Genomic DNA, 12,258 nt, shown 5'->3' with positions numbered 1-12,258 from the left:
CTTTTAGTATGATTTGGAAACTAGAGAGAGGTGGTGGTTGCACAACACTGTGAATCTACTAATTCTACTAAATCATTTACTTTAAAATGGTTAATTTTATGTTATATTAATTTTACCTCAAATAAAAAAGTTTTGACATAAGAAAAAGAAATACATGAACGTTTTCAAAGCTTATAGCTACGTTAACACCTGGCCTTGGGGGTAAAAGATAAACTGACTTATTACACAGGCCTCAGTAAATTATGTTTCTATTGTCTGCCTAGGAGCTATATAGAGATTTTAGAATGTTTACAAGCATGATTCTGGAAGATCTTCAGAAATTTATTCTTCATTTGGGGAAAAGGGAGAGCAAGATGTGTTCCAAGGGGTGGCAAGTGGAGTTATTTCTCTCTAGTAAAGAAGATGAAATGAATTAATAACTATTTAATATGTATACCTCCTACATCCAATTATATTCATTGCAACTTGACAAATCTTGATGCAAGCAAGACCTTTTGACTCTTTAATCATTTGTATAATAGAAGAAAAGGAAATTCTGGTGGAATGTGGCACAGTTCCTATAAATTTATGCCTTTGATATATTGCTTATCGTTCATATGAAGCACCCTGTCTCATAAAAAGGTTTAATAGCACTTTATTATCCAGATATGGTATTTGGCAGTTCAGTGTGGTGTAATAGAGCATGTGTCATAAAGCCATGATATTAGGGTTCACGTCCTTGCTCTGCCACATGTGAGTTATTTAAACTCACCATGCCTCATTTTTCTCATCTGTAAAATGGAGAAGATAATAGGGTTATTTTAATGAATATGAATTAATACATTTAAAGATTTTTCAGTGTTGCCTGGCACAGAGTACATGCTCAATAAATGCTATCTGCTATTTTTTTTCTGACATTTTCTTAAACTGTAATCTATAAAAGCACATCTGGAAAATGTAGGTGATATAAGCAGCGTAAAGACTACTTCCTTACCAGGATATCATTGGCATGGCTGTAGTGACCAACTACAGATGCAAACGTGCAGTTGGCTCCGTCTTTCTCATCACATTTGCGGTTGTGGTTAAGAGCTTATTTCTGTTTTTCTCTAAAAACTGAACGGTTTTAGCTACCTTTATTTTCTAAGAATTCTGGACTTCATAGTGCAGTGGATTTATTTGAAAAGTAAAACCAAGAAACTATAAATACTGTTTACTTTCAATTCCCTCTATTTGGTTTGGACATAAACCCTGTCATTTGTACATTTTCCCTAGGAATCAATGAAAAGATTGAGAATGAACGTGAGCTATACACCTGTCATTAGAAGATGGCATTAGTCAGTCAGCGGCCACAAAGCGAGTACTTGATTTTTTGAAAGCCATTTTTCTTTATCAGTACTATATGGCTGCAAGTGATAAGTGGTGATGGTTCTCTCTCACAATTACTATTTTTAGATGTAGTTTGAAACTCCTCAGTTTCCGGCAAGATGAAGCTCTATGTCTAAATGTTATTATTTTCATACTAAGCCTTCTTTTAAATTTTACTTTACAGATCAACAACCAAAATTTTGAAGGTCATCAACTTTCTGATGGTGGTGATAAGCCATGGCGACAGATGATAAAGTTGCCATCTTAACCGATGATGAAGAGGAACAGAAGAGAAAATATGTGCTTGCCGATCCTTTTAATGGCATTTCCAGGGAACCAGAACCACCTTCAAATGAAACACCCTCCCCCTCTGAAACAGCTGCTATTCCTGAGGAGGAGATAGACTGGATAGAGAAACATTGTGTTAAAATAAACAATGATCTTCTAATTTCCAAGGTCTTTTATTTTTTCTTTTACTCTGCATATGGCTCTCTTTACCCCCTTTTGCCTGTGTATTATAAGCAGCTGGGAATGTCACCAAGCCAGAGTGGGCTGCTGGTAGGTATTCGATACTTCATTGAATTCTGCAGTGCCCCCTTTTGGGGTGTAGTTGCAGATCGCTTTAAAAAAGGCAAAATCGTCCTCCTCTTTTCTCTTTTGTGTTGGGTTTTATTCAACCTGGGCATCGGATTTGTCAAACCTGCTACCTTGCGGTGTGTACCAAAGATTCCTCCGACAGCTCATCCCACCAGTTCAAGTCACCTGTTCACTCTCCTGCCAGCGAATTCCTCCATTGTCTTTTCCATTACTGCATCACCAGGAATTCGTGAGAAAAGGAACCTGCCTCCTTACAATGGGTCAGAGATGTTAGAAGCAGGGCACAGTGTCACGGAAACTGTCATCTTCTCGACAGCTCCAAACAAGACCAGTGCGCCCACTCTGCAGCCTCACACTGATGAAATTACTGACCATGTTATGAACTTGACCATGAACCCAAGCACTGCAACCTCTGCTCCCCCAGGAAATGCAACCTGGGAGACAACCACTTCTATTGTCACTACCACCAAATCTTTACCTTCTGACCAAGTCACTCTTGTTTATGATCAACAAGAAGTAGAAGCTATATTCTTGGTGATCTTGGTAGTTGTCATAATAGGAGAATTCTTCAGTGCCTCCTCTGTCACGATTGTGGACACGGTAACACTCCAGTATCTGGGAAAGCACAGAGACCGCTATGGACTGCAGCGCATGTGGGGCTCCCTGGGCTGGGGCCTGGCGATGCTGTCCGTGGGCATTGGCATTGACTACACCCACGTGGACGTGCTCATCAATGGGAAGGGGTGTAAGCCCCCTGAATACCGGAACTACCAGATTGTCTTCATCGTCTTTGGGGTTCTCATGACCATGGCCTTGATTGTCGCTACTCAGTTCCGGTTCCGCTACAGCCACTTCAAAAACAGTGAAAATAAAGGGAAAGAGGTGGAGATCCCTCAAGTAGAGAGGAACAGCTCCACAGAATCCTCTGAGGAGACACCAACCACCGCCAGCCACGTGCAGGCCTTCAACTTCTGGGACTTAATCAGGCTGCTTTGCAGTGTGCAGTATGGCTCCGTGTTGTTCGTGGCTTGGTTTATGGGTTTCGGATACGGCTTCGTGTTCACCTTTCTCTACTGGCATTTGGAGGACCTGAATGGCACGACAACCCTCTTTGGGGTCTGTTCAGTCCTGAGCCATGTGTCTGAGCTGACAGCTTATTTTTTTAGTCACAAGCTTATTGAATTGATTGGCCACATCAGGTAAGAACATGTGTACTGTTGCTGCCCCTCAGCAATTGAACTTTATCTTTTCGTAGTTTATAGCTCCTTTGAGCACATTTAAGGATATTATCATTTGTGTTGGGGGTAGGGTTGGGGTGGGAATGGGGATTTCTGTTTCTCTTTCTCTTTAAAATAGAAACAAAAGGAAGGAGGTGATGAACCTAGTTGGATTATCTCAAATACACAAAATATGCTGTTTCTGCTCTGTATGCTAAGAGAATCTTACAGTAAATGTTTTCAGGTATAGGACCACCAATTTAGTCAACTGTATTATTCCATGGACCTTGAAGGGTCCGACCACCTGTCTCAGGCATTTATGAAGAGGGGCTTAAGTGGATAAAGGGGATTATGTTTTTTCAGCTTTCAGTTATTCTCAGCCACTTGCTGACACAGAAAGACCTTGAATATATGGTATATGAAGATGTCCATTATATTTACTAAAGCTGTGGTGTGACCCACCATCATCCCTAATCCATGATATTATGTGGAAGAGAATCTTACATAATTTTTTCTGATTATTACATAAGCCTCTGTGTTTTTATCTGCCACGAAGACATGGGCTATTTAAAAATCTTGCTTCTACCTAAAATTTCCCATGTAATCCTTCTATGCAAAAAATCTATAAATGCCCAGTGTTTCTTGTGTAATGTTTCTCACCATTAATGTTTGTCTGAAGTTGTTTGAATAGTACCTTGCTCTTCATAAGTCTTTCTGCTTTGCTGTTGGCTCTAAAATGTAGAGCCAGGTACACTTAAGCATTCTTACCTCATAGAAAAGCATGGCATGTCTGTCCCTAAAATTTGAAGTTGCCATGACTAAAAGAAAGCAACTGTGTGTGTTTGTGTATATGTGGTAATCTTTAAATCTGCTGTTTCCATGAGAAATTACAAAGGAGAAATAGATACAAGTTTTGAGAAACATGGGTCTTTTTTCCTTTAATTTCCCTTTGACTAACTGAAGAAAGTATTTTCTAATGTGAAGTTTCAACCTAGAATCATTCTTTTCCCCATACAGTTGTGAGTGTTTTTCCTTGTTTGGTTTGGTTTTGCTTTGGGAGGCTGTGTGCTGTCCCTTCTGTTTCTCAAATCTTTGACCCCTTTGTTGTCACAAACAAAGTCAGGCACTGTATGGGCAGTTCCCAGAGACACAGAGTCCCCGAGGCACACTCATTGGGACCAATCAGAAAAAAAGCCTTGTAATATTAAGGGCTGGGGATGTCCTTTAACCTTGTCCAGGTCATGTTTACATTCTCTGAGCTGTGTGGATTGACCGTGATGAATCCGACTCACAGTGATGAATTTCTTCAGCTTGGTTATTGGTATGAGCAGGATCTCGCCTCGGCTAATAGCGTGTTTAAAAACCACAGCCATTTATTCCCAGAAAGGTACCCTGTCAGGTCTTAGCCATGAGTGGAGTTCCTAGACATCATGATTTAATCACTAAATAGTGTTAATTGAATGTTGACTCAGTACAGAGTACGTATATAGGTTTTATTTTCAAAGAAATTGTTAGGTTCTTCTTACATGCTAAGAAAAGTAGTTTCTTTTCTGTCTTTGCTTTTTGTCTGAGGTGTATACCGAACATGATAAAATCCTAGTGGGTTTGCTATTAATTTTGGTAATTACATGAACTTACACTTGTGTTTTCTTTCCTAAGTATTACAAGTTACTCATTACGTAAAAACCAATGGCTCACTTAACCTTAATTTTCTAGTTTTACGTACAAAAGCATCTTTTTTTTTTCTTCTTTAATGATGTGACGGAAGAAGAAAGCTCTTGTCACATTGTTGGTCCCAAAAGCCTACTGGGGTTCCATCAGTTTGTGGTCATTTACCTCTTTTGGATTTTTATTCTGTCCATTAAAATGTATTAACTACGTTTAGAAGATTCTGATAGTTGTAGTGAGATTATGCCCACGTATTCAGGTAGAATGGATATGTTTCTTTTGGTGAGAGTTTCTGGAGCCCAGTTAGTGGTGGTTGAGATTTGGGGGTTTGAAAATGTAGAGATGGAAGTGTGAACTTTTCACTGGAAGAACATTATGCATTAGTTGATGAAGAGAAATCATCTTTGTACGAATTCAGTCTTTATGTTTTCCTTGTAGGATCATAAGGAGATACCTGTCTGGCCCTTATGTATGCACGCATGTTTTTCAGTATTCTGTGACTGTCTTATGGGAGTTTGTTTCTAGGAGTCAGCACTACCACAAAGATTGTAACTATTCTAAGAGAGTCAAAAGTGGATCGTCACAAATTTTTATATAGATTCATAATGAGGAAACAATTTTTAAAACAGCATGTCCAATTTTGAACCATTTACTATTAGAACATTTCTGCAGTTTGGGCTCAGTTTTTCAGGGAAAAACCTATCTATCAGTCTAAACACACATGCACACGCACACACACACACACACACACACACACACACACAGAGTAAATGATTTCTGATTTTGACCTTGGGTTCTGTCCTCTTTGGAAAGTGGCTTTCTCAGGCAAATAAGATAATGTTTACTATTTCCACTAAAAAAAGTAAATGTCTTTTGATTTGAAACCTCAAGACTTTGGAAATTACAAGCATATTTCTAGGCTAATTTATGTAATGATGATGACTAGATTTCTTTAACTAGAGATATAAATGTATTTTTAGGCTATATGCCCCTTGCTGAATGTTTCAGCAGCCATGAGTAGGGTTGTGATCAAAATACATTGCAATTAATCATTTGTAGATTTGTAGATCATTACTATTCAATATTAGGCCATCACCTGTGTTATGTGATTCAAATTTATTTACATTTTAAGGGACACACAAAAATCTACTCAGGCAACTCTGACTGCCCTGAAATTCTTAAAGTCAGTTTTGTCATGCACATGCTATCTGGAAGGGGTAATAGATTAACCATTATTAGCCATTAATTACTACTTAATAGTAGCTAAGAATCCAAATGAGCTAGCCAGTCAGTCAGGGAAAGAAGGAAGTGCATGATGCAATTAGCAAGAGGAGGAACATACAGACTTTCCTGGTGGGCACTGCAGGAAGACCCAGAGCAGACAGCAAGACGCCGGCTACCAACTGAGAACACTTGGGAGGTAGTACCTGTTAACATTTTGTGATTGGAGGGATAGCAATCAGCGTTATAAGAGGGAGGAAACTGCAGCTGGGGTGATCAGGGAAGCTGAATTTGAGCCAGCCAGTGAAGGATTTAGGATTGTGTTTATGTTTGTTTTGCTTCCTATCCTCTTCCTTGTTTCTGCCCACCTCTTTGTGCCATATTTGTTGATCCTGGATCCCCTGGCTCTCAGGTCCTCTCCTTACCTTGCATGGCATGGTACAGATTTCCACAGGCTGCTTTTTCTAGGACCCGGTCTGCTGGGTTCACCTCCTGCAGTGGTACTCAACCATTAGACTTCCTGGGAGAGCTTTTAAAACTCCTAATGCTCGTCCTGCACTTAGACCAATTACATCAGACTCTCTTGGGGTTCCCAGTCATTCCAGCCAAAACTGCTAACCACCAGACTGGTGAGAGGCACAGGTGGAGGATGAGAGGGAGGGAGGAAGGGAAAAAACCCTAACTCTCCGTAGGGTTTTTTTTTTTAACATCTTTATTGGCGTATAATTGCTTTATAATGGTGTGTTAGTTTCTGCTTTGTAACAAAGTGAATCAGTTATACATATACCTATGTTTCCATATCTCTTCCCTCTTGGGTCTCCCTCCCTCCCACCCTCCCTATCCCACCCCTCCAGGCGGTCACAAAGCACCGAGCTGATCTCCCTGTGCTATGCGGCTGCCTCCCACTAGCTATTTTACATTTGGTAGTGTATATATGTCCATGCCACTCTCTCGCTTTGTCACAGCTTACCCTTTGTGTGAGCTTTGGAGACTGTGCCCTCTAATCCTTTCATGTGGTTCTTGCCCTGGCCTCAGGTGGTTTCTTCACAGGCAGGTGTTGATCAGTACTCAGCTGGAGACTGCAGGGAAACTGCAGGGAATCAGTATTGCAGGGGAACCCTCTGCAGATCTTTGCAGCCCTCTCTCGATGTAGTTGCCTCCACTGTGGTACTCAGCCCTGCTCCCAGACTCTCAGCCCTGCCTCCTCAACTCAAGAGTCCTCTGTACCCTGTCAGATGGCATCTCTGAGAGCTGCTGCCTCTCACCTATGGCTCTGCCCGCTGTGGGGGACCTTGAGCTCTGGTAACGTGGCCCTCACCCTTCATCCTTCGGACCTGGACCTCATGGAGGCTGTCTGTGGCTTTCTCACCGTACTCTGGCTTCTTGGCTCTTCCGCCACCTATCTAACCAAGCCCCCGAATTAAGATCGGTGCCTGTTTCCCTGATTATATCCTAACTTATACACAATCCTTAACTGCTTAGAACTTCTGATGCCAATCGCCGCAGTGAAGGAATAGAATGGAAATAGAAAAACTCAATTATTGATTAAAAAAAAAAACAAGATGGTGGACCTTAAACAACTTTTTTCCCTTCTCATGTCCTAATGGAGTGTTACTTCTTATTTAAAAATTGACTTTCACCACAATAGAAAAAAAATGTTAAGGCTTAATTTCTCATAGTAAATTTGAACTCATAGTAAATTTGAAATTATAATTTACATATAATCTAAAGGAGTATTACTCTGTGTTGTTTAAAAATCAAACCCCTGGATATTTGTTACGTTTAGTTAAACAAACAGTTTATTTAGGCCTGGGGAGCCCCAGGTTAATAGGATGCAAGGATGAGCACTAAAAGGGTGGGAGTTGGAAAAGACAGGGAGATTGAAGGCCAGATGAGTGCTGGGATTAGGAAAAGGAGCTTTATTCTGGGTGCAGTAGGGAATTATAGCAAGGTTCAGAGCAGGGGAGGGCCACAGATGTTCATTTATTTGCAATGCAGTGGGTAACTTTGAAGCAGGGAGCCCACTGAGAAGGTTCTCAAAATCGTCTAAGTGAGAGGTGTTACAGTCCTGGTATGCAGCAGTAGCAGCAGAAATTGAGGGAGGTAAAATCAGTGCAATGGTTTGATGTGGGAAGTGATGGTAGAGACCCCCATGTTTCAGCTTGGGTACAGTGGTTCCACTAAATCCTGTAGGAAATTCAAGAAGGAGATGCAGAATTGGGGAGAGGGTGGTGAGGCAATTAGAATCCAGTGTTGGGTGTGTTTAGCTTAAAAGTGGAACATCTAGACGGGAATGTCTAGATGACAGTTGACTATTATAAAACTTGAAGCTCAACAAAGAGGTTAGGATTGGGGGTACAGATTTGGGACAGTTAAAACCAGAAATATGGGTAAGATCAGCAAGGAGACCTTGTGGTGAAAGAAGAGACGTGGGCTAAGGAAAATCAATTATGATTGTCTCCAAGATATTATTCTGAGTTTCTGATCTTATTGAAATGTTAGTTTATGTTTTATTGCTTAAAGTAAGTATCCTAATGCTTAAGAGGAATTGTGTTGTATGATACTTGCTGTACCTGTTTCCACATCTTGCTTCAGGAGCAAATGACTTTCTGAGCACCCCTCCAATGCCATTACCTGATCCAGGCGCCCTCTAGGAGTGTTTTATCAATGGACCTGAGACATAAGCAAGGGAGAGGGAAAAGTCAAGGGAGAGGAAATATAAGGAACAGAGATCGAAAGTAAGAAAATAGCGAGAGGAATCGCTGCTGTCTCCGGGGGAAGGTTTCTTCCTGTCCTTATTCATGAAAGGCAGTGTTACATAGTGGTTACAAGCATGGGCTGGGAGTCACGTTGCCTGGTTCAGAGCTTGGCTCTACCACTTGGAACCATGTGGTTTTGGACAAGTTATATTACTTTTTGTATCTCTGTTTTGTTACCTGTAAATAGGAGTATCATGAGTACTAACCTCTGATTTTTTTTATGGAGACTAAATGAGATAAAAACACAGCAATTGCTTAGAACAGTGACTTGCACATATTCAGAGTTCAGTTGGTTTTTTTATTATTACTTTGCCAATCTTCTGATACATTATGTTGCTTATGAGTACAAGACCCACTAGATCTGATAAAAATACAGTGACTTGGTATATTATCGGTTGTGTACAGATCCTTAAGGCTGCAAAGTTGTTTGTGGCTTTCAAAATAAGTAATTCCTCCTTAAAAACATTTTGGTCAAATTGAGATCTTCTCCCCCCAATTTGTGATGACTGTAGATTGTTTATATTCTCTGTGCTATTTTTTAGGGCTTGGTGACTAACTCTGTAATAGCTGGCATACAGAATGATTGTAATTGTAGCCATTATTATTTATATGTGGGTAGGTTTCTATTTTTTTCTATTCCTTTCCCACTTTGCCTTCAAAGATGTTGGTATTCATTTTTATAGGAAAAGTCTTTTAGAGCTATTTCAAGTATAGATTCTCATTATTAATCTGTAAGCTGTAGAGTCTCAAAAGTAGAAGAATTTATGATCAAGAGCTGAAAGGGCGTAATTTGGTTTTTATAGCCCCCTGGAAAGAACATCTTTGCTAAGAAATATATTACTATATTACATCATAGCTACCAGGCTGACTTGTTAATAACAGCATTACTGATAATTGAGCTATTCATAGTTCAGAATAAAAGGCCATTGTTGCAAGGTAGTGTAAGTGAATCCAGGGCTTTTAGTTATTGGTGTCATATTTGGTTTGTTTTCTCTTCCACCTTTGGTGGCTGCATTGAATGAGATACTCACTGAGTTAAAGAGAGCAGGACTAACTCCGAACGAGCTGTAGCTTTTGTAGTTGCAGGTGGCCCCCCTCACCATCTCATGGGGCAAGGTGGGTAGTCCTTGAAGTGTGCCCCAGACAAGAGTAAAGACGGCTCCTACAAATTTTCATGACCTAGATAACCACTGTGGGGACAAATTCAGTAGTCCATGGTAATGTGCAAGTTGGACATTTCCTATGGCTTGAAAATTGCATATTAAGATATATATACCTGCCTAGAGAAACCTTTATACACACACAGAAGGACATGTACAAGGATGCTTATTACTTGCTTACTGCAGCTTTCTAACAGTGAGGAAGAGAATTAGTCTAAATATCCATCAGTTGGGGATATGGATACATTCAATATGGATACATTCAATATGGTACATTCAATATGGTATAGTCATAAGATGGAATATTATGGAGAAGTTAAAAGGAATGGACTAGATCAATATGTCAACATGGAAAGCTCTCAAAAATATGTTGAATGGGAAAAAAACAAGTTTCAGAATGATACACACTTTGGTACACTTATGCAGATTTTAACAATGCATTTCAGAAGTTACACATATTTTTATGGATATACCTAATCGTATAGAAAAACATTTACATTTATAGAGGGAAAATGCATTCTGAATTCATATTAGCCTTAGCTTTCTGGACAGGACATAAAAAGAAGGGACTGGGATGGGGAACAAAGAGGACAAGGAAAGCCCCCACTTTATCTGTAACATTTTGTTTCTTTAAGGAAATATAGCAGAATATTCATAATTTCCATTCTTGGTGCTACATATATGTATTCCCTACCTTTTTTGGTATTTTATATTGGAAAATAGCTTGAAGCTTAGGTCTCCTTAACAGTGGATCAATATAATTAACCTCCCATAAAAAGACCAACTGTGTGTGTGTGTGTGTGTGTGTGTGTGTGTGTGTGTGTGTAGCTGTATATGTTTTAAAGAGACATACTGTAGCCACATATATCAGGTAAACATTGAGATTTTGTGCCACTAATACGTATATTGCCCATATATTTTTCCCTAAGTAGCATAAATTTAAGTGATTAAAAGCCTACTTTACGTAATTATCATGGCCTCAGGTCTTATTTCTTTCTCTTTAAAATGAAATCAGGTGCAAATTTATACTATCTCATTAGGAATTAGTGTCAGAATTATGCAACAACCCTGATTTGGGTCATAATCATAATATTGATATTTCTTTATATATAAAAAGAAATCAGGGTACCAAAAAGCCAAGTGGTATCCCAAAGATCATGAAGTTTATTGCTGACAGTGAGTCCAGGTATGAGAGTTTGCACCAGCTGTTTAATTATCTCAAGTCATACAGTGTCAACTTACTGCCTTTTTTGTACAAGTCAAAAACCTAAGCAGCTAACTATATTTCTACTTATCCTTGGAGTATTTGGTAGACTGTAATTATATAATTTCATTAGGCTACTTTGAAGAGTAGATAAGAAAAGAAGTATTCTTAGAGCTTACTTCATAGCATACCCCTCCAAAGCCTTTCCAGCTGGAAGGAAGAATACCACCCCATTCTTATTTCTCAAGTATTAATCATCTTTTCTCTGCCTTTTCTCTGCTGACAACAACATCTTTGAATAGTAATCTGTAGGCTGACAAACAGTAACTTGTTAACTTTTTCTTTCCTTTAGAAAGATAACATGTAGATGGAAGCGCAGACATTTTTGGAAAGTATCAACGTTAGGTTACGTTTGTCTGGGGACTGTATCTCTGGACCATGCTACTGTGTGTTGTGGACTGCTGAGTGCAGTGAGGACTCCTCAGCGATGGAGGGTTGGCATGGTTCTGGGTTACAACTGTGGATGTTGGCCAAGCATTTCACTCCTTTAAGGAGAATGAACAAGAGCAGGAAGCAAATTGGTCCAGTTTTGACTCCAGTCACCTTCCCAAGCCCTGGTAGGAGTGTTGAGTAGTCTAGTAGCTATCCTGTTTCCTTATATTCTTCTTTTTGCCAGTTCACCTGTAAAGAGTGCACACGTGTTTGTGTGTGCATGTCTGTGTGTGTATGTGTGCATTTGACCTAGGTTCAAATCCCACACTTAACTGTATGTCTGACCTTGGGTAAGTCAGCAATTTAGCTTTGTTAAGCCTCAGATTCCTCATTAGTAAAGTGGTGGTAATAATTGTATGTAACTTCATAGCATTAAGATGAATGAGGTAATGCATAGCACATAGTAAGTGCTCCACTGTAAACAACAGGTAGTATTATCAATATTATTGTTATTATTAATTCACTCCTTCAACAAGTATTTATTAAGCACACACTAGGTGACAGACACTTTTCTAGGCCCTGGGGATATATGGAGTGTGTAATAAGATAGACAAAGGCTGGTCCTCATGGAACTAACCTATTGGGGTAGACAGTGA

General features: G+C 39.6%; 1 protein-coding gene across 2 annotated transcripts in view; it reads left to right on the top strand.

Annotated features, from left to right (window-relative positions):
• The window catches only part of MFSD6 (major facilitator superfamily domain containing 6), a 74,162-nt gene that overhangs the window by 24,017 nt on the left and 37,887 nt on the right, over positions 1 to 12,258 (top strand). For both annotated transcript variants that reach the window (XM_004319753.4, XM_019931504.3), the window contains exon 2: positions 1,529 to 3,140. In XM_004319753.4, coding sequence (XP_004319801.3) covers positions 1,582 to 3,140 — 1,559 coding nt within the window. In that variant the 5' untranslated portion in view covers positions 1,529 to 1,581. The remainder of the gene's footprint in view (positions 1 to 1,528; positions 3,141 to 12,258) is intronic.

This window comes from Tursiops truncatus, chromosome 7, assembly GCF_011762595.2.
Source record: "Tursiops truncatus isolate mTurTru1 chromosome 7, mTurTru1.mat.Y, whole genome shotgun sequence".
Lineage (NCBI taxonomy): Eukaryota > Metazoa > Chordata > Mammalia > Artiodactyla > Delphinidae > Tursiops > Tursiops truncatus.
The sequence above is the reverse complement of the archived record's forward strand: the minus strand, read 5'-3'. Positions and strand labels throughout refer to the sequence as shown.